This window comes from Ranitomeya imitator, chromosome 1 (genome assembly GCF_032444005.1).
Source record: "Ranitomeya imitator isolate aRanImi1 chromosome 1, aRanImi1.pri, whole genome shotgun sequence".
In the NCBI taxonomy this organism is placed as follows: Eukaryota; Metazoa; Chordata; class Amphibia; order Anura; family Dendrobatidae; genus Ranitomeya; species Ranitomeya imitator.
Genome location: NC_091282.1, coordinates 247658197 through 247684476, shown reverse-complemented (window position 1 = coordinate 247684476; position 26280 = coordinate 247658197). Strand labels below are relative to the sequence as shown.

General features: G+C 49.0%; 1 protein-coding gene across 1 annotated transcript in view; it reads right to left on the bottom strand.

Moving 5' to 3' along the window:
• ANAPC7 (anaphase promoting complex subunit 7) overlaps window positions 1–26280 on the bottom strand; it is a 68042-nt gene that overhangs the window by 37955 nt on the left and 3807 nt on the right. Inside the window, exons 3-6 of the mRNA XM_069755287.1 lie at window positions 9668–9787; window positions 9001–9112; window positions 7001–7154; window positions 1837–1979 (exon numbers count right to left, since the gene is read on the bottom strand). Of these exons, the coding sequence (XP_069611388.1) occupies window positions 1837–1979; window positions 7001–7154; window positions 9001–9112; window positions 9668–9787 (529 nt within the window). The remainder of the gene's footprint in view (window positions 1–1836; window positions 1980–7000; window positions 7155–9000; window positions 9113–9667; window positions 9788–26280) is intronic.

Genomic DNA, 26280 nt, shown 5'->3' with positions numbered 1-26280 from the left:
TTCACATCTATATTGCATAGAGTCAACCAACTCCTGCCACCTGTTATTCCAGCCCAGGATACTTTGACTACAACCTACAATTTTTCGGCTTTTCTTGGCTTTGCCTCAAACGGCATTTTTCAGGTCACCCCTCAAGTGTTCTGATTAAGGTCCAGGGATTGAGCTGGCCACTCCATAACCTCAATTTTGTTGGACTGGAACTAAGAAGAGGGTAACAACTTCAATGCTTTGGCTCACATGAACAGTGTTTTCAGACACATTATTGAAAGGAATATATGTGGGGAAGTATTCATCTAATATTTTGACACATGACCGTGTCACAACTTCCTGGTGAAGTCCATGTTCGAACAGTAGGTGTTCGGTAGGGACGCTGAACTTTACTATTCAGGTTTGCCCCTCTCTAGTTATTGGTAATTGTAACAACTCTGCTGGCATCACAGCATGGCCTCACATCTCTCACACAATCTTACCCACTGCTCCAGGTCATGATGTGGTTTCTGTTTAATGCCAGCTCCATGTTCTGTGTCTCTGGTCTCTGCATGCCTCATGGCTATGTGTATAGGAGGCCGGCGCCTGAACTCTCTGGTTCTTATAGGAATCAGGTGCACCTGTCCAATCAGTTCCTGACCAATTACCAAGAGGCCTCCTGTATATAGTGCAGCTCCACCCTGTGGTCTGGGCCTGTGCAATGTGTTAGCTCAGTTAGTGTTTAGCTGCTGAGTTTGCCTGGCCTTGCTCTGAGTTTCTCCCTCTGAGCTTTTCTCTGTGCTATTGCCTTGATCTTGTAGTCCGCCCTCCAGGAGGCAGAATATCCTGGTCCCTGTGTCTTTGTCCCTGTGTCTTGTTCTATTGCCTTGTCTGTACTTTGTCTTTTCTCGGTCTCCTTGTCTGCGGCTTCCTTCCCTGCTTTCTTTCCTTGTGTTCTCAGTCTGCTTACTCACCGCACTCTTGTGGCTCTGCACTCAGACCTTGCTTCGCACTCTCTGGCTTTGCTCTGTGGCTCCGCTCTTTGCGGTTCTATCTGGCTCCGCCTCCTGTTTCTACACTTGGCTCCGCCTCCGCCCTTGGCTCCGCCTCCAGCGTCTCCGCCTCCAGCGTCTCCGCCCTTGGCTCCGCCTTCTCTTTTCTTAGTTCCACCTTCTACTTGTTACTTAGTCCTCCTGTCTGAACAGGTTCCAACCTGTTTCTCATACCTGCCTGCAGATCGGTCCCTACCGGTTCTTCCTATGTTCCAGCCGTACCCGCCTGCCTACCAGAGAGCCAGCCGTGTCCGCCTGCTCGCCAGTGTCTCTGTTGTACCCGTCTGTCAGCCAGAGTGCCAGCTCCGTTCCTTAGTGGGATCAGCAGCCACAGCCAGACACCACCCTGGAGTGGTACCTGGTAGCTTCCTATTGCACAAGTCTGACCTCACCATCAGAGGCTCCAGCGAACACCTAGGAAGCTACTTAGTTACGCCCCTTCCAGGGAAGTTTGGTCTGTGGTCCAGTGGGACCACACCCCCGTATGCCCGCGCCAACCAGTCTGGGCGCGTGCGTGACAGTAATAATTGAAAAGTTGTTGGTACCAACAGTGCTCTCCATCAACAATCCGGTCACAAAAACCCATCTAACAATTGCTGGAGTTTTAAGGCATTGTTGGCCAGAATGACTAGCTACACTGACCGAATATAGACAAAAAAGACATCAAAAAAATAACTGTCCAAGTATTATAGACAGTTATAGAGAAATACAACCTTAAGAGCATCACAATAATATAGTACAGGTATATAAATATAATATAGAAAGAAGGTAGAAAGGGGGGAAAAAAACCCCACACACAAAAGGAACTGGTAAATACCTTTAATCAAATAAGGGTCCAACATCTGCGCCTGCTCAAACTTCAGAATGGCATTTTTATTATCGCCTACCCGAAAATATAGATCAGCCAAACTCCCCAGTAGGTCCACATTGTCTCTCAGCAAAGATTTCTTCTCTAGAGAACTGGAGGAAAACAAGCTTTAAGCCAATAGATATAAATAAAATGCATAGTAAAGAGGAATCCAAACAACGTTTAAAAAAAAAAAAAAAAAAAGAGAGGGCTGTACAAACTATTTAAAGAGGTTGTCCGGCTTTTCTGTATAATTGTGTGTGTCCCGAGTACGTTGAATGACTGTGTAATATACTCGCGGTGAGGATTCTGCACGGTGTCCTAGGTACCACACTTAGTCATGTGAGAAGCTGTTTCCTGATTCTGAAGGAGCTGCTCACTCACCGACTAGTTTTCCTGTCTGGCAGAGACTAGTCATACTGTCACAACAGACACGAGTCTCTGCGCCCCCCCCCCCCCCAGACATATCTGTCCAATCAGCTGTAAGGAGGAGGGACATCTCAAGTATATTCACAGCAAGTGATATACATGGAGACGTGTCTATCAGCTGTGTCAGCGCTGACCTGAGGATGGCATTCTTGGCTGGTGTATAGGACAGTGGCTGCAGGCTCGGCTCATCCATACTATGTTCCATAACCCCAGGCAGGTTGGGAGTGTTACCAGCTGTCAGCACAACCGTGCTCCCTCTCCAGTGCAGGCAGGTCAGGGAGCGTTAGCAGCCGTCAGCACAAGAGTGCTCCCTCTCCAGTGCAGGCAGGTGGGGAGCGTTAGCAGCCGTCAGCACAACCGTGCTGCCTCTCCAGTGCAGGCAGGTGGGGAGTGTTACCAGCTGTCAGCACAACCGTGCTCCCTCTCCAGTGCAGGCAGGTGGGGAGTGTTACCAGCTGTCAGCACAACAGTGCTCCCTCTCCAGTGCAGGCAGGTGGGGAGTGTTACCAGCTGTCAGCACAACAGTGCTCCCTCTCCAGTGCAGGCAGGTGGGGAGTGTTACCAGCTGTCAGCACAACCGTGCTCCCTCTCCAGTGTAGGCAGGTGGGGAGTGTTACCAGCTGTCAGCACAACCGTGCTCCCTCTCCAGTGCAGGCAGGTGGGAAGTGTTACCAGCTGTCAGCACAACCGTGCTCCCTCTCCAGTGCAGGCAGGTGGGGAGTGTTACAAGCTGTCAGCATAGCAGTGCTCCCTCACCAGTGCAGGCAGGTGGGGAGTGTTACCAGCTGTCAGCACAGCAGTGCTCCCTCTCCAGTGCAGGCAGGTGGGGAGTGTTACAAGCTGTCAGCATAGCAGTGCTCCCTCACCAGTGCAGGCAGGTGGGGAGTGTTACCAGCTGTCAGCATAGCAGTGCTTCCTCACCAGTGCAGGCAGGTGGGGAGTGTTACCAGCTGTCAGCATAGCAGTGCTCCCTCTCCAGTGCAGGCAGGTGGGGAGTGTTACCAGCTGTCAGCACAACCGTGCTCCCTCTCCAGTGCAGGCAGGTGGGGAGTGTTACCAGCTGTCAGCACAGCAGTGCTCCCTCTCCAGTGCAGGCAGGTGGGGAGTGTTACCAGCTGTCAGCACAGCAGTGCTCCCTCTCCAGTGCAGGCAGGTGGGGAGTGTTACCAGCTGTCAGCATAGCAGTGCTCCCTCACCAGTGCAGGCAGGTGGGGAGTGTTACCAGCTGTCAGCATAGCAGTGCTTCCTCACCAGTGCAGGCAGGTGGGGAGTGTTACCAGCTGTCAGCACAGCAGTGCTCCCTCTCCAGTGCAGGCAGGTGGGGAGTGTTACCAGCTGTCAGCACAGCAGTGCTCCCTCTCCAGTGCAGGCAGGTGGGGAGTGTTACCAGCTGTCAGCATAGCAGTGCTCCCTCACCAGTGCAGGCAGGTGGGGAGTGTTACCAGCTGTCAGCACAACCGTGCTCCCTCTCCAGTGCAGGCAGGTGGGGAGTGTTACCAGCTGTCAGCATAGCAGTGCTCCCTCTCCAGTGCAGGCAGGTGGGGAGTGTTACCAGCTGTCAGCACAGCAGTGCTCCCTCTCCAGTGCAGGCAGGTGGGGAGTGTTACCAGCTGTCAGCACAGCAGTGCTCCCTCTCCAGTGCAGGCAGGTGGGGAGTGTTACCAGCTGTCAGCACAGCAGTGCTCCCTCTCCAGTGCAGGCAGGTGGGGAGTGTTACCAGCTGTCAGCACAGCAGTGCTCCCTCTTCAGTGCAGGCAGGTGGGGAGTGTTACCAGCTGTCAACATAGCAGTGCTCCCTCACCAGTGCAGGCAGGTGAGGAGTGTTACCAGCTGTCAGCATAGCAGTGCTCCCTCACCAGTGCAGGCAGGTGGGGAGTGTTACCAGCTGTCAGCACAGCAGTGCTCCCTCTCCAGTGCAGGCAGGTGGGGAGTGTTACCAGCTGTCAGCATAGCAGTGCTCCCTCACCAGTGCAGGCAGGTGGGGAGTGTTACCAGCTGTCAGCACAACCGTGCTCCCTCTCCAGTGCAGGCAGGTGGGGAGTGTTACCAGCTGTCAGCATAGCAGTGCTCCCTCACCAGTGCAGGCAGGTGGGGAGTGTTACCAGCTGTCAGCACAGCAGTGCTCCCTCTCCAGTGCAGGCAGGTCAGGGAGTGTTACCAGCTGTCAGCATAGCAGTGCTCCCTCTTCAGTGCAGGCAGGTCAGGGAGTGTTACCAGCTGTCAGCATAGCAGTGCTCCCTCTTCAGTGCAGGCAGGTGGGGAGTGTTACCAGCTGTCAGCACAGCAGTGCTCCCTCTCCAGTGCAGGCAGGTGGGGAGTGTTATCAGCTGTCAGCACAGCAGTGCTCCCTCTCCAGTGCAGGCAGGTGGGGAGTGTTACCAGCTGTCAGCACAGCATAGCAGTACTCCCTCAGCTTCTGCCTCCATCTGATGTGCTGCTTGAGGCTCTCACAGAAGTAGCTGCACTGGAAACTGCTTCATGGAGTGAAGTGAGGACCAGAAGAGAAGAGGGGGTGAGCTGTGCGGAGAGGGTGCCTTCATGGGCCGCTTCTAATCTCACACAACAGGCACAATCCATATCTCACTCCCTCACCTGAGCTCCTCCTGATGGTCTCTCCTGGCAGTGAAAAACTCCTCATGGCTGCAAGAATCCCCTGCCAGGTACTAGAAACACTGCAGAATGTTGTATAACAGTCAGACTTCACTACAGCAGTTCTTCCCTGCCCTGCAGAGTTTGGGTGGACTGTCGTGTCTATAATTTATTAATAGACGGCTAGAAGTGCAGTGTATGCAGGGGACAAGATTTCAATGACACTCTGGACCAGAGGAAAGCTGGGTATTAGTTGGTGTAGGCATTGTAATGACCAGTATGTTATGTACCACACATGCTTAGACGCAGCGTTTCTGCAGACAGTATCACACAATACAGTGCTGGTGGAAAGTGTCACAAATGAAAGACTGTCTAGGTTCACACACCCTTTTGAGCCACAGTAAGGAAGTAGCAATGCAAGTTGGATTCGATCCATGTGACACAAACAGCGTCAGACGAACCCCATGAGCTGCAGTGTGTCTCATTTTATTAGAAAGAGAAATAGAGCAACATTGATAAAATAGACATTATTATAATTAATGGGGTCCGTATGGCACTTTGCGCCCAGGGTGGGACAAAACCATTTACTTGAACAGAAAAATGGAATTCCAGACAGCAGTATGAACATAGCCTTAGATGCAATAGCAGATACTATCCCACATAAGCTTAGATACAGCATTGAGTCAGATACCTGCACCAGGGGCCAATCATTAGAAGGCATTCTGGCACAGAGAAAGCTGAGTAGTAGTGATGAGCGAACGTGCTGGGATACCGTGTTATCCGAGAATGCTTGGATGTCATCTGGGTAGCTTAGGCGTGCTCGGATAATATGTTCGAGTCCCTGCGGCTGTTTGACAGCAGCATCACATGCAGGGATTGCCTAACAAACAGCACGGAACATATTATCCGAGCACGCTGAAGAAACTCGGAGACCACCTGAGCATTTAATAATAAAGACCTTCATTCCAAAGACATACTGAGGGAATTTAGATTGTGAGCCCCATCGGGGACAGTGACGATAATGTGTGCAAACTGTAAAGCGCTGCGGAATAGGTTAGCGCTACATAAAAATAAAGATTATTATTATTTAAAAACTGCATTTTGTGCTTATTTGTGTTATCTGTGTCTATTTAATACTAGTGATCTGAAACATTTAAGTGTGACAAAAAATGCAAAAGAATAGGAAGTCAGGAAGGAGCAAACAGTTTTGAACACCACTGTACAGTTAACTCTAGAAATATTTGGACAGTGACACAGGTTTTGGCATTTTAGCGGTTTACCAAAACATATTCACGATACAGCCCTGCGCTTAGTAACCCGATGTTTACCCTGGTTACCAGTGAAGACCTCGCTGAATAGGCGTCACACATGCCGATTCAGCGATGTCTGCAGGAGATCCAGCGACAAAATAAAGTTCTGTCCTTTCTGCTACGACCAACGATGTCACAGCAGGATCCTTCGGCTTCCTTCGACTTCGGCATCGTTGGTCGCTGGAGAGCTGTCGGTGTGACAGCTCTCCAGCGACCACACAGTTACACCTGCCACTCTGTATTCTGTGACTGAACCGACGCCTCCTCCGTGACTGAAACCGAAACGCTGCCGGGGGGAAAAAAAGTTAATTTTCTCCCTGCAGCGTTCGGCTAAGTGGCTAATAGATAGCGTTAACCTGCATATTAACCCCATAACTGCAGGTTAATAGCGTTTTTTCCTGGTGACTAGTTCCCCTTAACAATAAGTATGTGATTGCTGAGCTTTGTGAAAAATAATGCGATTATGGGAGTAACTCTTTAATAAAATGGTAAAATATCCACGAAACTGTGTGTATTAAAAAGAGTATTCCGGCAAGAAGCATCTATCTGTAGAATAGGTGACAACTTCTAGATCAGAAGGATAGGCTGGTGGGGGCTGTTTTGGAAAACCACTGGGACCCCACAGATCCCCAGAATGGGGCACTTTTATCCAAGTTAAAATGAAATGGCCCAGGCATGACCACCATTCCATTTATTCTCTATGGGACTGCTGGAGTTCTCTACTCTGCTTTCCTTGAATGACCCATTGGAAATTATGCTAATTTATTTTCTTAGCTTATGATGTCAGTTTTCCATTGGTGACTTACCAGATTGTATTAATGGCTCTTGTGTTGTCCCCTGTGTGTACAAATGCATACGCTTTGATCCAGGCAGAGAGCCAGTCCAAATTGGGAATGCTCTGAATTACATTTAGTGTCATAGAAGCTACTTCTGCACCTTTTACAGAAAGAGACAGCAAACCTGCAAATAGAAGATTGGCGACATTTTATAGCATCAGGAGGACAATGCCTCCACTATGCACAAGATGATATAACAGTATCTATCTTTATATAGCACCAACATATTCTATAGCACAAGGGAATGTCATTTTGTGCCAAAGTGGTCTGGGATAGATAACTTCTGGCGAGACTCTACAATATTGAGCATTAGATTCCTAGAATGTCCCAGACCGGATCCCGACAAAGCATGCCCAAAAACTTTCAGCATTCACTTTTCCGTCCTAGCTGCTGTGCCATTACATCCACAATGCACGTGGACGACTTATTTCCATCAGCACGAGGCGTTGCTTTCTAAAATTACATTGCCCATCAGTCAATCAATACACAGCATCTCCCCAACAGGGAACGCTCGTGTCTAACCCCACTTGGCACCAGACTTCTCAGAACCCACAATACAGCACAGCTTCTCTCCAACTTTAATTGCAAGGCTGAATTAAAACATTTGTTTTTCTGTTCGTGCAGATAAAAATATCCATCTGAAGAAGTAATCAATAGTTCCCAATTACAGCTTTTGTTCAATTGGAGTTGAAATTCGGGGCTTGCTGTGAGGGTTATACCAAGGAGGCGCGGCCATTTTAATCTACCTAAAACAAAAACACTTATTTTTAACTCCTCAAAATGTGAAAAATTTGCCAAGAAGGAATTTAAACTGTTCAGATATAGTTTTTAGCTCGTTTTGGACTGGCCTCGGCAATCCAAGTTATTAGTGTAGATTTCACAGAAAATTTGGGGTAAAAATGTATAGAAGCAATGGATTCAGTGGAGATTTAAATGGGTCATCCACTAATTTAAAAGTCAACTCTAAATGGGCGCAGGGTGGTGGGAAAATTAAGTCGATCCTCACCTACCAGACCAGTGGTGCTCCTTTCTACGTGCCCCCTGGTGATCTCCTGACCAGGGAACGTAGTGGGCGCAGTGAGGAGGATGGAGGAGCGTAGGTGTGTAGATAGATTTGTTTTCTCATCACTCTGGGCTAATTTAGAATGTAGCGGACAAGCCCTTCGACCACTTTAAGTTGAAGGTGTAAAATTCACAGTGAAAATAATTACCATTTCTGCAACATATACAATATGCCATGGGAAAAAAAAAAAATAAAAAAAAAAAAATCAACAGATGGAATCGGCCACATTTACCCTTCGATCTTCTGCTGTGGTTCTACGAAAGATGAAGACACCACAGGAACGTTGGGCTACATTCACACATCTGTGTGTTTAGGTCCGTGCACACACTGCGATGCACGAACCAGCCATGTGTCTCCTGACCTACACTCAGCTGTCGAGCGCGGGTCAGGGAACCCACGGCCGATCCATACATCGTGGTCTTTACATGGACGTGTGAATGTAGCCTTAGGCTGAGGTCACACTGCGTTATGGCAGTCCGTTAGACAGACTGCGTTACACAGCGGCATTCTGCGATGTAACGCAGTCCGTTAACGCGGCCATTAACCCCTATTATCGGTCGCATCGCCAACGCATGCCATAATCGGCATGCGCTAGCGATGTGCCGTCATTTAGTAACGGAGTCTCGGACGCGGGCTGCAATGTCTGAAGCTCCGTCACCGCTAGCACAGATGGATCATTTGCGCTAGCGGTATAACATATTGCGATGGCGTGTATGCTATAGCGTTAACGCAGCCTGTCAACGCTATGCATTGAACGGGCTGCTTTAACGCAGTATGAACTTGGCCTTACCCCAAACTTCAGTATCAAATTTGATCGGCCTCATTACGGTTGTCAAGTTGAGGAGGATATGGAAAAAAAAAAAAAAACACAAACGAATGAAATTGAAGTAATAACATTGATTTATACCTAAAATGGCATCCAGTGCCAAAGGACATTGTCTCAACACCTCCTTGTAACTTGTCACAGCAGATCGTTCCTGTCCAGCCTTCTTGTACAAATTGGCAAGCATCATATTAATCTTTAAGTAGAGAAAGAGTAAAATTTTGTAGACAGAAGTGCAATGCAATAATTAAAAGGGAACCTGCTATAGAGCAGGAGGAGCCAATCAGATAGATATACATTTTTGTGAGATAAGTTTCAGTAAATCCCTGGTGCTTGTATACATGAGTCCAGTGGGTGGGGTTATTAAGTGATTGACATTCATCCTTTATGACTGTGCATGCAGAGATAGCTGTCAATCACAGAGTAGGACCGCCTACTGGACTCCTATGGATACAAAATCCAGGGAGGGATTTCAATAGATAAGTCATACTGAGTATTTTCCATCAGATAGAGCATACTGCTCAGCTTCTCCTTCTCTACACCACATCCACAGATCAGACTGCATGTACAATGTGACAGGTCCCAATAAAGATAGATTAACGCTGTAGTACTAAAGTCCCACTTCGTTATGTTACACTTTTTTCCACCTGTTTATTGAAAACATGCAGTGTTTAACAGAGTATGGATGGGACTTTATTACATCCATTTAATCACAAACTTGTGTGGAAGTTTTTTCCTTGCATTTATTTACCTTTGGAGTTCTTTGCCGAGAAGGGATTCCATCTAATATGGCGACAGCATCTTTATCTTGCTTCAGCATTGTGAAACATTCCGCCATTTTATACTTTACTTCAATCTCTGAGGGGAGACTCTGTAGACACCAAAACATAAGAAAACATGACTACAGTATAGGGCGGGTACCACAGATGCTGAAAATGTAACGTATAAGAGGCCGTCACCGGTTACATGCACATCTAAAGAGGGTAAACTCTCTCAGAACAAAGCCTGTTAGGCCTTGTAGTACAGAGCAGTACGGCCTCAGTCACCATATGCAAAGGTATTCGGCCCGATTCTCCAAGACTGGCGTTGTTCACACCAGTCTGAAATGAGGGGATGCACGCCTCACTAATCTGGAGCATAAAATGTCACTCGAGTCAGGTACTGGAGAGAGATTTCTGGCATAGGGAGCACCACAGCTCGGAATGAATTCCAACTCTGCCCATTTTGACAAAGACACCAAATTTAGTCGCATCTCTGCACTTTTCAAAACTTTTACGCCAGAATTCTGTCATGAAAGCTTTGATGAATCGGACCAATTGTTCCTTAGAAATAATGCTTCTTTCAAGGATCTCTGAACATGGCATTCGGTGGAAAGGTATGCAATTTATTTTTTGGGGTGAGGAGATTCCTCCCGAGTCTGCCAAAAAAGAAAAAGATTTGCATGACATTGGGCTACAAAAGAGGTTTCCATCTATGATGGGAGATTTGTGGAAACTGTACAAAATGCAGCTGGCATGTCTTTAGAGCAGCTGGAAGACTGCCTCACAAATACATACTCTGTCCATGGGAGATCAGGCTGGATTATGTCATTATCCATAGGAGGGAAGAGCTGCCATAGAGAAGAAAGATTGCACTCCAGATAAAGAGAACCTGTCATGTCTCTAGAAAAAGAGAAAATTTTACTAAATCACATGGATTTAGCCACAGTATCTCATGAGACCTAACAACAAGTTCCGACACCTCCCAGACACCCAGAGGGGACCCGGGAGGTACAACACATGCAGTCGGGAAAACAAGAGGACAACAGGGCGCCAGTTCAAACTGGACCGATTACAGGGAGTCTGCCAGCACAAAAGGACTGTGCAACCAAGCAGAGGGACTTGGTGCGCCCTTGGCGAAGCCAAACAATTAGTTCCCCCCCCCCCCCCCCCCCCCCATCTACCTCTGCCACTTTATTGACTGACAGTTCTGACTCTACAGGAGCCAGGATCGGGCAGAGTTAGGCTAATTTCACATTTTGCGTTAAAGCAGCTTGTTCAACACATGAGTTAAACGGGCTGCGTTAACGCAAGTGCCGAAATGTGATCGCTCTAGCGCAGATAGAGCATCTGCTAGCTCTATCTGCGCTAGCGGTGACGGACCCGGAAATGCTGCAGCAGACGTCTGTCGCTCAATGACGGCACATCACTAGCGCATGCCCATTTTGGGCGTGCGCTAGCGATGCATCCGACATAGGGCTTAATGGCGGCGTTAACGGACTGCGTTACACTGCGGTGTAATGCAGTCAGTCTAACGGACTAGGGAAACGTAATGTGAACCCAGCTAACGTCCCACACACCAATGACACACTGGGATGTCATCTGTGTAACACGTTCAGGTGCCCGAGAAGCAGTTTCCCGGCGCAGGCTGTGTTCCCAGCAGGGCTGAAATGCGTTGACCTCAGCATTGTGGGAAAAATGATAATTACTTACGGGTAAATTGATTTTCCAGATCCATGACAGCACCGTTACGTGAGAGATGGCTCCCACCCCCAAGAACAGGAAACCTGCAGAGGAGATAAAAGATGGGGGCGGCACCTCTCTCCTCAGTTTGTTTACAGAGTATGGAACCAGGAATTAGTGCAGTGCTGTCATGGATCTGGAAAACCAAATTACCCGTAAGTAATTATTTTTTCCCTTCCCCATGACAGCACCGTTACGTGAGAGGAAGAAATAGAAAAGACTCCTAGGACGAGACAACAGCAGATAACACCTTTCTCCCAAAGGCAAGACTTGATAACCCCAGACCTAGCCTGTAGTGGCGGAAGAAAGTAGAAGGTGAAGACCATACTGCTGCGTTACAGATCTGTTCTATAGACGTTACAGATCTGTTCTATAGACGCGTTTGCCCTCTCGGCCCAGGAAGTGGCGATAGCCCTTGTAGAGTGAGCAGCTACACCCAGTGGAGGGCTTGGCCCTGAAGAATACTAAGAAAGTGATTTAGACATACAAAGCCACCGTGCGATGGTTGATTTTGTGGCCTTTTTCCCCGTTTGCCCCCTGGAAGGAGACAAAAAGGGCTGACGACTGACGCCATGGTTTTGACACTTCTAGATATTGAAGTAGACAACGTCTGACGTCTAGGCATTGGAAGGTTTCTTCTCCCTGGGAATTGGGGGAAGCACAAAATGAGGGCAGCACTATCTCCTGATCTCTGTGAAATTTAAAGTTGACCTTTGGTAAGAAGGCCGGGTCACTTCTAATAATTACTCTGTCATCCATAAACACAGAATATGGGCGATCTACAGATATGGCTTGGAGCTCACTAATGCGTCTAGCAGACGTAAGGGCAATCAGGAGAACCGTTTTCAAAAGGTTAAGGCTTTTACCGAGATGGCAGAAAGAGGATCAAAAGGAGAGGAGGTTGAGGCATTTAATACTAAATTTAGATCCCAGGGAGCGACCTTTGGACGGGGTTTAAATGGTCTGGCCGTAAAGGAGGCTCGGGTGAATCTATACACCCAGGGGTGATTAGCTAATTTCTGGTCAAACAGGGCGCTAAGCGCCGAGACCTGCACTTTTAAAGTGCTGGTAGACAACCCCCTTTCCAACCCTTTCTGGAGGAATTCTAGAACCTCGGCCATTGGAATTTTTTGGATAGTATTTGACAGGTGTCGTCCCGAAAATTCTAGCAATTTTTCCCACACCTTTTCATATTTATCAGATGTGACCTTTTTCCTACTGGATAGCAGGTTAGTGACCAACGGTCCGAGAATCCCTTTGATAGTAGAAGTCCCCTCTCAAGTTCCACGCAGTGCGGTGCAGGTTGTGTATTTGAGGATGCGTTACCGGACCCTGGTGTAAGATTTGGGACATCTGGAAGGATCCAAGGGTCCGAGATGGACATACGCCTGAGCCAAGTGAACCATGCTCTCTTCGGCCAGAAGGGTGCGATTAGGATTATGCGTGTTTTGTCCTCCCGGATTTTCTTTAGGACTGTAGGAATTAGTGGGATTGGTGGAAAAGCGTACACAAGTCGAAATTTCCACGGGTGAAGCAAAGCATCCACACCCTCTGGATTTTCCCTTGGGTTCAGGGAATAGAACCTTTCCACTCTCCGTTTTTGTTTTGTGGAACACAGGTCTACTTAGGGAACCCCCCAGGCGGCACAGATTTCTCCAAAGACGCTTTGATCTAAGGACCATTCGCCTTGATGTAGCACATGTTGACTTAAAGGGAACCGGTCACCCCGTTTTTTCAGATTGAGATATAAATACTGTTAAATAGGGCCTGCGCTGTGCGTTACAATAGTGTATGTAGTGTACCCTGATTCCCCACCTATGCTGCGAAATACATTACCAAAGTCGCCGTTTTCGCCTGTCAATCAGGCTGGTCTGGTCAGGTGGGCGTGGTGACATCGCTCTTTTCTTCCCCAGCTTTCCGTTGGTGGCGTAGTGGTGTGCGCATGTCGCAGTGACGAATCCACTGCGCGCACGTGAAGAAGCAGCGCGCGATCTGCGCTATTACCCCCTGTCATCGGCCGCCCCCACCGATGACAGGGGGTAATAGCGCAGATCGCGCACTGCTTCTTCACGTGCGCGCAGTGGATTCGTCACTGCGACATGCGCACACCACTACGCCACCAACGGAAAGCTGGGGAAGAAAAGAGCGATGTCACCACGCCCACCTGACCAGACCAGCCTGATTGACAGGCGAAAACGGCGACTTTGGTAAGGTATTTCGCAGCATAGGTGGGGAATCAGGGTACACTACATACACTATTGTAACGCACAGCGCAGGCCCTATTTAACAGTATTTCTATCTCAATCTGAAAAAACGGGGTGACAGGTTCCCTTTAAGAAGTCTGCAACAAGGTTGTCCGCTTGTTAGTAACAGGAGATGGTTTTCCCCCCAGTAAAACAGTCTTTTTGCCTCTTCCAACAACAGTCTTGATCTTCTTCCCGTTTGACGGTTTATGTATGAAACTGTTGTGCTGTTGTCGGACAACACCACTAGATGTCTTCCTTTTATGTGTTCTTCTGCTTGAAGAATTGCTAGCCTTACTGCCGTTAGTTCCTTTAGGTTTGAGGAGGCCGAATCCATCTGGGGATCCCAAAGGCCTTGCAGGATATGATCTTCAAGGTGCGCCCCCAAGCCTAATGGACTCGCATCCGTTGTTAGAACCAGGGAATTGTGTATTGACCATGAAACCCCATTTTTTAGGTTTTTGGTTTCTAACCACCAATTTAGAGAGTCCCGTACTTGTGGTGCTAATGTGATTTTTCGGTTCAAGTTGTAAGGGTTTTTTACTTGTTCTGATAGTATCTGCCACTGTAAGGCTACGTTCACATTTGCGTTGTTGGGCGCAGAGTCGGCGACGCAACCAACAATGCATGTGCACAACGCTGCGTTTTGCGACGCATGCATTGTCATAAGAAAGCACAGAGCAGGAATTTTGGCGCAGGAAAAACGCTACAAGTAGCGTCCTCTGCGCCCTGTCTGTGCGTCTATATGACGCATGCGTCGTAAAATGCAGTACAACGCATACCGGCGCATGTCCATGCGCCCCCCATGTTAAAGATAGGGGCGCATGACGCATGCGTCGACGATGCTGCGCCCAAAGGCGCAAATGTGAACGTAGCCTTACTCTCTGGAATGTAGTTGTGCCCATTGGACCGCCGGAATCATTGCCGTCAGCATACCCAGTAGAGACATGGGCCTCCCTCACTGAGATGGACCGGGTACTCTGTGCTTGCCTTATCCTATAGCCTCGACCTTCCTGTCCAGAAGGACACAGACTTGTTTGGTTGAGTTTATCTGAATCCCCAGGAACTCTTGTATCTGGGTTGGAATCATTTTAGACTTTTAAATTTATTACCCATCCTAGCCTGGACAGTATCTCCCGTACTTTCGCTACTGTCTCCACGCAGTCCTCCTGGCTGTCTGCTATAAGGAGAAAATCGTCTAAGTAGTGTACTAGAAGGATATTTTCTTTCCTTACGTAGGATGTTATCTCTGAAATTAGTTTTGTGAAGATACGAGGGGCTATGGACACCCCAAAGGGGAGGCATTGATATTGTAGATGGGTATACACCTGACCCAGCCGTACCACCATCCTCAGATACTGTTGATGTTCTATGCAGATTGGTACATGGTAGTATGCATCCGTACGATCTATCACTGCCATGTAACAACCCGGATGCAGTAATTTTATTGCTGATTTTAGTGTTTCCATTTTGAATTTTTCTACCCGGATGTATTGGTTTAGGGCCTTTAAATTGAATATTGTTCTTAGTGACCCGTCCGGTTTTGGCGTGAGGAATAGGGTGCTGTAAAACCCCTTCCCTATCTCCTGTGGTGGTACCCTTATAAGGACTTTTTCCAGAAGCAGGAGGATTTCCCTTTCTAGCAACTTTTGGTTTCTTAGTGCTACAGTATGTGGGTGACTTTTATCCGATGAGGAGGCTGGGTAACAAAGTTCAAATGCAGGCCTTTGGATAACAGGTCGATTACCCATTGTGAGGGCTGTAAGGTCTCCCATTGATGGACGAAAAACTGAAGCCTTCCTCCCACCCGGACTCTAGCGTCATTGTTGTTTAGGGTCTGGTTTATGAGGGGGTTTATTGAAGAGGAAGCCTCTGTCTCTTCTATCATTCCAAGCCCTCCCCTGAGTGGCTCTATTTGCTGGCCGGCCTCAGCCTGCTTTACCTGACCCCCGAAAGGATGGACGCGTGTCACCCCAACGGCGTCCGAAGAAGAGAGGCGGAGGGAAATGCTTCTTATCTGCCGCCTTCTCCAAAATGCCATCTAGCGCTTTCCCAAATAGGTACTGTCCTTCACAAGGTACTGCACAAAGTTTTACCTTTGATTGGAAGTCAGCATTCCAATTCTGGAATTGGAAAGGGCGCTTGCCCGGGCAGAAAAACGTACTGAGTCAATGGCAGCGTCTGCTAGGAACCCCGCCGCATATTGTAATGACGGTATTACTTCCAGGAGTCTAGCCCTTGGGCATTTGTCTCTTATTTGTTCCCCTAGTTCTTCTAACCATTTTACCATGGCCCGAGCTGTACAGGTGGCGGCTACTGCTGGTTTGAACGCCCAGGTTGATGCCTCCCAAGCTGATTTTAAAAAGACATCTGCCTTTTTGTCAAGGGGGTCCTTCAAGGCACCCATGTCCTCAAAGGGAAGAGCAATACCTCTGGAGGTGCTCGCAATGGCTGCATCAAGCTTAGGCGCTTTCTCCCATTTGTCACATATCTCCTCATCAAAGGGATATTTACGTTTTAATGCCTGGGGGACTGCCATTTTCTTATTCGGCATTTTCCATTCCTTTTTAATCAGATTTAGGACATTATCATGAAACGGAAATACCCTCCGTTTCCTTCCCTCCAGATTGCTAAACATTGAATCATGGATTGATTGCTGTTCTTTTGGGGTTTCAACTCCTAGGGTAGAACGAACAAGTTTCAACAATTTCCCAATATATTCAGATAACACATACGGGCAACCACACTCTTCTTCTGACGAGTCCAAGTCTGAGTCACCCCCAGGCAGTAATTCTCCTGGTTACCCCTCAGATTCTATGTCAGAGATTTGTGCAGGGGCAGAAGATGTATTTTCAGAACTATGCAATCCATGTTTTTTTAATTGCTCTTTTACTGTTGTCTGGACCTCGTCTCTAACAATCGCTTTAATGTTCTGGAGAAATGATGAAGACTCCTCAGTCAACGTTTCTCTATCGCCTCATTGGGGGACACAGGAACCATGGGTGTATGCTGCTGCCACTAGGAGGCTGACACTATGCAAATAAAAAAGTTAGCTCCTCCTCTGCAGTGTACACCCCACCGACTGGAAGTAGGATATTCAGTTTAGCTTAGTGTCAGTAGGAGGTGGACACGGGTCTTTCATTAGACCCTTATCTACCTCAATGTGCGTCGTTTCTTTTCAGGTACCACGGAGGGATACAGGGTGAAGAGTCACACCTGTAGTCCCACAAAGAGACTATGAGTACGGCGTGTACTGCCACCCCGTATCCTCATATGTCTGGTCGGCAGGACCCCAGCCCCTAACACTGAAGCGTGTTGAGGTGATTCAGACCCGGGCCTGCCTCTGTCTCCCACCCACTCGCCCACCAGAGCCTGTCGGTTCGAGGAGACACGGACGTCCCACTATGCTGGATTATCGGACGTCCGATCTTGGATGGGGAGGTACGCTCTCTCTCTCTCTCCCCAGGTACAGAGATAAGAAGATCACAGAAGAAAGAAGATCGGGAAAGAAAAAAAAAAAAAAAAAAAAAAAAATTCCTTTATTTTAATAGTGGGCCCCTTAATTCAGGTTACCTTTGCAGCAGTTTTAGGGCTTTCCTCAACACTTCCCCCGTGCTCCGGTGGTCATGGGATGTAATCTAGGTCCCGGCCTCTTCCAGGCCTAGCTGCAGAGTGGGGCATCGGGGGTCTTTTCCCCTTTAATTTTGCGGGTATTTGGGGCTGCAGGCATTGTTTTGCAGCGTTTTTCAATCCTCTGCGCCGCTCCCCCATCCTCCGGCGGTCACCAGCTCTAATTTAGGTCCCAGCTTCTCTTGGGCCTAGCTGCAGGGCTGGCTCCGCCCCTCTTCTTCCTGCTTTTCGGGCGGGCTTTTTTCCCACCTAGCTCTTAGTCAGCTCCTTCCTGCCTGGACTTAGCTCCGCCCCCTGCACTTGGCTCCGCCCCTGTTACCCCCACCCCACCCGATTTAGCTCCGCCCCTTTTTCCTGTCTCAGAGCAGGCTTTTCAGCATGTGTCCCTGCAGTGTGCGCTTTTTCACTCCTGGTCCTGGACACCCTCTTGTGACTGCCATTTTTCCTATTGATCCAGATTGTACTTGTTTCCTGTGGAGCCTTCTCTTCCTGGCACAGCAGCCCTACAGTCTGGAGCTGAATACAGGATGACTGCACCTACTGTGAGTAGCTGCTCTGCAGCCCGACACTCTCCTCGGCTCTCCTATTCCCTAATGTTCTGGCATCAGTTAATGGGTCTGCTCATCATGAACCCACCGGCCTGGAGTTCCTACCCCGGGTGAGACAGAGGCCCCTATCCCTGGGTGGGCTTTCCTTCTGTCTCGGTCTGTGGCGGACCTCACCAGGATGTCACGTCCCTGGTGTCCGTGCTTGACAGATTGTCCCTCCCAGCCCCCCGCAGTTGCCAGTGGGTCACAGGATTCTCCATCCGGCCTTTTCAACACAGGTCACAAGAGATCCAGACAGGAGCGAAATTCTGTCCTTTTCCCGATCCATCTCGCCCTCCGGTCTGGCACGGTGAGATCCCTCTTCCAGATCCTCCTCTCCCGAGTCAGACGGGCGTCCTCGGTCATGTTTTCAGAGGAAGATTCAGACTTTGTTTCACTACAGGCCTCTAGCATGAGTGATAGGGTGCAAAGCCTTATTATTGCAGTCAACCAGACCTTAGGCATCATGGATACATCTACGGAACCCGCAGAAAAGGCGGTTTCGTTTAGACGGTCAAAACCAACTTCCAAGGTCTTTGCTCTACACACTGAATTTGTTGTGGTACTTGCCAGGGGAAAGGTGAACCATACCAGATGCTTTCAGACAGGGAAGCGTCTCGGCATCCTATATCCCTTCTCCCCTGAGCTCATCGCTAACTGGACTGATTTCTCGGCAGCGGACTCGTCGGTCCCCAGACTGTCCGCCAACATGGTCCTTCGACTTTTCTAATGCAGCATCCCTCATGGATTCCAAGGATACAAGTATAGAATCGCTGGAAAAAATCAGCCTTTTGAAGTGGCTGCTTCTGCTTTGTGCCTCGGCCATTGCCTCTACCTGGGTCTCAAGGACCACAGCTAGATGGACCAAACAGCCTTGTAAGGGTACCACGGCTGGACCTCTTCCGGGGGAGCTGGCCGACCTGACGTACCAGATTTCCTATGCAGGGAAATATTTGGTAGCTGTCTCCCTAGATGCGTGTCTTGTGCAGCTCAGGTATCCAGCAATATGGTGACCATCTGGCGGAATATTTGGCTCAAGACATGGCAGGTGGACTTGTTTTCAAAGAAGTCCCTTACCAGCCTCCCTTTCCAGGGGGCCCGTCTTTGACTACATGCTGGAACAAATTATTAAGGACGCAATGGGAGGCACGAGCGTCGCTGGCCTCCCCTGATATGGCAGTTCAGCTCCCTTTTTGTCCTTTCGCTGGTTCGTGGCGTCAGAATATTCCTCTGGCTAGCACAGACCGCGGTCTCGCCTGGCTAGAGAAAAGGCTTCCTTCAAGCCTACCCCTTCCTGGCGTTCCCTCAATTCCCATGGTAGGTCCACCAGGCCCAGACCTGGCAGATCTTCCTTGGCATAACTCGTGCTAAGGGCCCAGTGTTCCTCCCAGTTTGGGCGGGCGTCTGTTTTGTTTTTTTTCTTTTTTGCAGGGATGTTTGGCTTGCCTCAGTCGAGGTCAGGGAGGTGGTATCCTCTGGATACAAGATGGGGTTCGCTTCACGGCCCCGGAATCGCTTCTTCAAATCCCACCCTCTAAAAGATCCTAATCTGATCCCAGGTTTCTTTGTGTCCATTGCCTTTCTTCTTTGTTCAGAGGTTATCGTTTCCATCTCAGAGTAGGAACGCTTCACAGGTTTCTATTCAAACCTGCTTGTAGTGCCGAAGAACAACGGCGCAGTTCGACCCATCTGGTTCCTAAGTTAGTGAACAAAAGGTTCTGCCTGCGGCATTTCAGGATGGAGTCCCTCTGTTCAGTATTGGCTTGCATGGAACCACAGGAATTCCTGTTCTCCATAGATATCCAAGAAGCCTCACAGGAATTCCTGTTCTCCATAGATATCCAAGAAGCCTATCTCGATGTTCTGATTTTCCCAGCACACCTGTGTCTCCTGCGTTTCGTGGTGCAGAAGAGTCATTTACAGTTCATCGCCCTGCCACTCGGTCTTGCGACCGCACCCAGTGTCTTCATAAAGATCATGGCTACATTTATGGCCATTTTGAGGATCACGGGCCTAGTGCTCATTCCGTACCTCGAAGACATCAAGGCTCCGCCCCCCTCTCAGGCCCAGGAGAGTGACAATCATCCGACTCCCTGTCCCGTTTCTGGTGGCTGGTCAGCAGAACAAAGTCTTGTCTTGTTCCGAGTCAGTGCCTCGTCTTGTAAGGCATGCTGTTCGACACCTGTCAGTCGAGGGTTTTTTGTTATTTTTTTCTGCTCAAGGAGAAACGGGCAATTCTCCAGGACGGAGTTTTCTGCAAGGCCCTCGGCTGCCTTCCTTCCGTTCAGCAATGAAGGTCCTGGGACGAATGGTGGCAGCATCGGAAGCGTTCCCTTTTGCGCTGTTCCACTTCAGTAGGCCATCCTTTCTCAGTGGGACAGGTCGGTGCTGTCTCTGGATCGTCCGATTCGGCCTTCCGTCCGATTCTAATGGTCTCTCAGCTGGTGGCTGTCATCCCCTCTCATTCCCCAGGTCCGGTCCTTCCTTCTCGCCCATGGCAGGTGCTGACGACGGTCGCCAGCCTTCCCGGCTGGGGCACGGTTTCCCACAATCCGTCAGTTAAAGGGGCGTTGGTCGGAGCAAGATTCCCCTCTGCCGATCGACATCCTTGAGATAGCGGCCATTCTTCTGTCCCTGAGTCACTGGGAAAAGGTTCTCAGAGGTCTGCCAGTCAGAATCCAGACGTCCAATGCCACGGCTGTGGCATATGTCAAACACCATGGAGGGAATCAGTCTCTTGGAAATGGCGGAGGTATCCAAGATCCTCTTCTGGGCAGAGGCGACGGTTCCGGCACTATCCGCAGTGCATATTCCCGGTGTTGGCAACTAGGCCGCGGTGTTTTTCTCTGCCACGAGGGCCTTTCGGCAGGAGAGTGGTCCCTGCATCGGGAGGTCTTCCTTCAAATTTGCCTTTGATGGGGATCTCCGGACACGGATCTCTTGGTGTCGCGACTGCTTAGGAAGGTTCCACCGTTTATTTCCAGGTCCGCGACCCTCTTGTAGTGGAGACCGATGCTTTGGCCATTCCTGGGTCGCATTTTGTATTTCCCTATCTGTTTCCTCCCCTTCCCTTCTTCCCAGGCTGTTGAAGATCATTGCGGAGGGGGTGCCGGTCTTTCTGATCGCACCAGATTGGCCCAGAAGGTTCTGGTTCGCTGAGATCGCCAATCTCCTCGCGGACTTCCTCTGGAGGCCCCAAACAGGCCAGATCTTCTGTCCCAAGGACCGATCTGCCACCAGAGTTCTTGGTTGCTCAATTTAACATCTTGGCTGTTGAATCCTTCCATTTGGCCTTTTCTCAAGGCGGGACTTGATGCTGGCCTTGACCTTAGTCCTCTAAAGGGTCAGGTAGCAACGCTTTCCATTCTCTTTCTGAAGTCCCATTTCAGAAGTCCTTGACTTCCCGTTCTCAGGTCAGATATTTAGATCTGAGAGACCTCGGTGGTTGATACCTCTTAATGGCTAACTGAAAAGATGGTAGCAAATTGCAAACCTTCGAGACTTCTCAGGCCTCTTCATCAGGCATAGACTAATTCAATTCCAAATATTTTATCTACTGGCTATCACGGTACAAGGATATATATCCGTCCCATTCTCAGGTCAGAACTTTTCTTCAAGGAGTGGTGCATGCAGCTCTCTTGTACCGGACTCTCGTGGATCCCAAGGAGCTTAATCTTGTTCTGGAGGCTGTGGGGTTCCCCCCCTTGAACCTCCCCATGAGGCCTCACTGTCTGTTCTGTCCTGCAAGGTGTCGTTTCTGGTGGCCATCACCTCCATTAGGCGCGTCTCGGAGTTGGTGGCTCTCTCCTGTCGCCCCATTTCTTGGTTCTTCACCAAGATAAGGCAGTTTACGGCCATCGTCGCCTTTTCTTCCCAGGGTGGTGTCCTCCTTGTTACTTCAATAAGATCGTCCTTCCCACCTTTTTGTTCTGCTCCGACCTCTTCTCTGGAGCGTTCGCTGAACAGGCCAGACCTGGTCAGGGCGGTGAGGATCTATTTGTCTAGGACCACCTTCTTTAGGAAGACGGACCGTCTATTTGTCATTCCAGACGGTGCGCCAAGAGGCCTGCCAGCCTCCAAGGTTATGATTGTTCTCTGGATCAGACCTGCTATTCTGGAGGCTTACCAGGTCCGGAACAGAGTGACTCCTCCTGGGATTAAGACTCACTTTGCCTCGGGCAGTGGGCGCCTCCTGGGCGGTACACCATGGGGCATCTGCCCTACAACTTTGCAAGGCAACCTGGTGTTCCATTCACTCATTTGCCAAATGTTATAAGCTCCATACCTACGCTTTGGCAGTTGCCAGCCTAGGCGGAAGGATCTTGCAGGCGGCAGTGGTAAGTTCTCCGACCTGAATGGAGTTTTTTTCTGCTGTTCCCACCCCAGGGACTGCTTTGGGACGTCCCATGGTTCCTGTGTCCCCCAATGAGGCGATAGAGAAAACAGGATTTTTGGTTGCTTACCGTAAAATCTGTTTCTCGGAGCCTTCATTGGGGGACACAGCACCCTCCCAAGTTGAACAGCTCTGTTTTATTGTGTTATATTGTCACAGTTTGACTTTCTATCTTTAACATGTTGCTTCTCCTACTGCTTTTTTCACTAACTGAATATCCTACTTCCAGTCGGTGGGGTGTACACTGCAGAGGAGGAGCTAACTTTTTTATTTGCATAGTGTCAGCCTCCTAGTGGCAGCAGCATACACCCATGGTTCCTGTGTCCCCCAATGAAGGCTCCGAGAAACAGATTTTACGGTAAGCAACCAAAAATCCTGTTTTTCTCTATACACGGATGACAGATCCGTTTTTCATATACTCTAGGGAGGGCTTTCTCACAGAGTGCACATACTTTATTCTTTTGTTTGGACGCCACTTTCTTTCCCTGTATACGTGATACAAATATAGTGTTACAGATCCGTTTTTGCCTTAAAAAGGCACTCACCCCGGAACCTTAATACCACGGCAGGCTGTGGGTTCTCTGCTGGAACGGCCGATTCCACCGGGTCCGCCATTCTGCAGGGGGCAGTAGCTGGCGTTAGAATTGCCGCTCCTTCCTTAAATTATTTTAGAGCGGTGTGTGCGTCCCTGAAGCTTCTCCCCTCTGGGAGTGTCAGCACACCGTTCTCACTCGGCGTGTGACGTCACTTCTGGTTTGATACCAGAAGTTCCCCCATTCACTCAGCGGCCGGCGTCGTGATGGGCACGCCTCTTACCCCGGCTCAGCCTCCGGGCAGGAGCGAACGCCAGGGAGACCACAGCAGGCAGGACGCTTCTCCGCAGCTCCAGGGCCCGTAAGTGGCGTGCGCCGACTCCGCGCTGCAGGCCTTGGTCTCCGGACTAGAATCTGCCAGAGGGAGATCCCTCCGTATGCAGCACTGCAGGCTCCCCACCAGAACAGGAAACCAAACTGAGGAGAGAGGTGCCACCCCCATCTTTTATCTTCTCTGCAGGTTTCCTGTTCTTGGGAGCGGGAGCCATCTCTCATGTAACGGTGCTGTCATGGGGAAGGGAAAAAAGTCAGTGATGAGGTCACCACAGTTCAGCTCACTGAGTTCACAGCAGATCAGTGTGAGAATTTCTCGCCGTGGGAATTTCTCACCGTGATCTTCGGTGAACTCATCACTGACTTTTCCCCATGGTTCTAAGATCACCGCAGTTCAGTCCTGCTGGGAACGCAGCCTCGCTGACCGGCGGTAACCACGATGATGTCACCGCTGGTCAATGATGCTGCTCATTCACCAGTGGTTGTCAGCCTGGACGGTCACATCTTGGCACCATCCAGATTGAAAACTATTCATCCCCAGACATGGATTACAGCATGAGACAGAACGACGGACAGGCAAGGGATATTGTTTTTTTATTTTAGTTTTATTACAAGAGACAAGGATTACGTGGAATTAGGCATAAGGCTATGTGCACACGTTACAGATTTCCTGCAGATCTGCAGCATTTTTTTTCCACGCAGAAACGCTGCAGATCAACAAGTGATTTACAGTACAATGTAAATCAATGGCAAAAAAAAATCCTGTGCTGATGGTGCAGAAAAATCTGTATGGAAATTGCAGCAGATTCAAAAAAGGACCATGTCAATTCTTTGTGCAGATTTGCTGCGTTTCTGCACCCATTCCATAATAGAAATCTGCAAGGGTAAAAAAGGAAGAAATCTGCACAAAAATCTGCAACGTGTGCACATACCAAAAAAGGTACAGATTCTGACCTGCGTTTTTTGCCAAGAAATACAGAATCTGCACAGAAAAATTCCACAGTCAAATCTGCAACGTGTGTATATAGCCTTATACTCACCTGTGTTTGTTATTTTTAAATAAAAAATGGAAAACGGTGTTTTGTTTATTTCTAATAAAAGACTTTATTCTGGCTGTGTCTTTATTTACCAAATAACTATGGGATTAGTACTGGATAGGTGTCTTATAGACGCCTCTCCATTACTAAACCACGGGCTTTATGTCACCTGACAATACAAAGGTGACATCAACTCCACAAATAGGAACCCCACTTGCCACCGCTACAGGGCAAGTGGGAAGAGCTGGGCAAAGCACTAGAATTGGCACATCTAATAGATTTGCCTTTTCTGGGCAGCTGCGAGCTGCTAATTTTAGGCTAGGGGAAGCAAATATCCACGGCCCCTTAGCAGCCTGAGAATACCAGCCCCCAGCTTTAACAAGGCTGGTTGTTAAAAATGGTGGGACCCCATGCCGTTTAAAATTATTTAAATAATTAAAAAAAACAGTGTGGGGACCCCCTCTATTCTTGATTACCAGCCTTGCTGAAGCTGACAGTTGCAACCCCCAGCTATTTATCTATACCACAGGTAGTGGGTGGTGAATACTCATCAGCCGCCACCTGCATTCACTGCTATTAGTGGCAGCTAGGGTTGAGCGAAACGGATCGTTCATTTTCAAAAGTCGCCGACTTTTGGCAAAGTCGGGTTTCATGAAACCCGACCCCTGTGTGGGGTCGGCCATGCGGTACGCGACTTTCGCGCCAAAGTCGCGTTTCGTATGACGCGCTTGGCGCCATTTTTTCAGCCAATGAAGGAGCGTGGGCAGAGTGATGACATAGGTCTTAGGGGCGTGGACGCCTATCGTCATCTTGTCGCTTGTGCGCTGTAGCGATTTGAAATGTGTAACACCAGCTTTTCTGTGGAGGGACGGAGGGAGAGAGGGAGAGGGGGGAGGGAGAGGGGGGGAGGGAGAGGGAGAGTAAAAAAAAAAAAAAAAAAAAAATCCCATTGACTTTGCACTGGGTTTCGTGTTTCGGTCGATCCCCGACTTTTCGCCATAATCGGCCGATTTCACTCGACTCGACATTAGAGATAGTCGGGTTTCGCGAAACCTGACTCGACCCTAAAAAAATTAAAGTCGCTCAACCCTAGTGGCAGCAGTTGTCGGTTGATGGGAGGAATAGTACCATCAACTGCCGCCTGTGGTCATTTTTCTCACTTGAATATAACTCATCATTCTCCCCTGCTCACGCTGATCGACGGCAGAGCAGAGGAGCATAATGAGAGCAGTATTCAACACCCCAGCGCCAGAGAAAAGCTCTTACTATACCGTTTCTTTCCTGGCGCCCATCACGACATGTGAAACCGGCCTTAGACGTATAATTACGTCTAAGGTGGCCTCCTCATGTTTGCTGCGGGCTCTGGAAACTTTTCCAGCGCATGTCAGCTGATTTCCCGTGGCTATTAACATGTGAAATGCCGCTGTCAATCTTTGACAGAGGCATTTAAACACAATTGCGCCGGAAGCGTCACTAATCTCTCCCACTGGCGCCTGTGTCACATGACCGTGGGTCTCCAATGGGTTGGCATGACAACTAGGGGTCTGCAGGAGACCACTGTGGTTGTCATTGCCAGATAGCTTTGAGTGCCGCAGAGCGGTTGGTGCTCATAGCATGTGAGCATTTCTGAAGCCCTGCTCTGTGTAGCACAGGCGATCGGATGATCGCAGCTTCTAGTCAATATATAAAAAAAATTAATCTGATCAGTATACGGCGTAAGGGAAAAAAAAAATGCCAGAATTATGTTTTTTTTTCGGCACAGCAACACTGCATTAAAATGCAATAATGAGCGATCAAAAGATCGCATCTACACCAAAATGGTATCAATAAAAACGTCAGCTTGGCATGCAAAAAATAAGCCCTCACCCAACCAGAGATCACAAAAAACAGACAATACGACTCTCGGAAAATGGCGACTTTTTTAAATTAGAAACTTTGGATTTTTTTTAAACCACTAAGGGTATGTTTCCACATTCAGGAAACGCTGCGTGTTTGACGCTGCGTAGAGCCGCAGCGTCAAAAACGCAGCGTCCAGACGTTACAGCATAGTGGAGGGGATTTCATGAAATCCCGTCTCCACTATGCATTAAAAGACACAAGCGGCAGA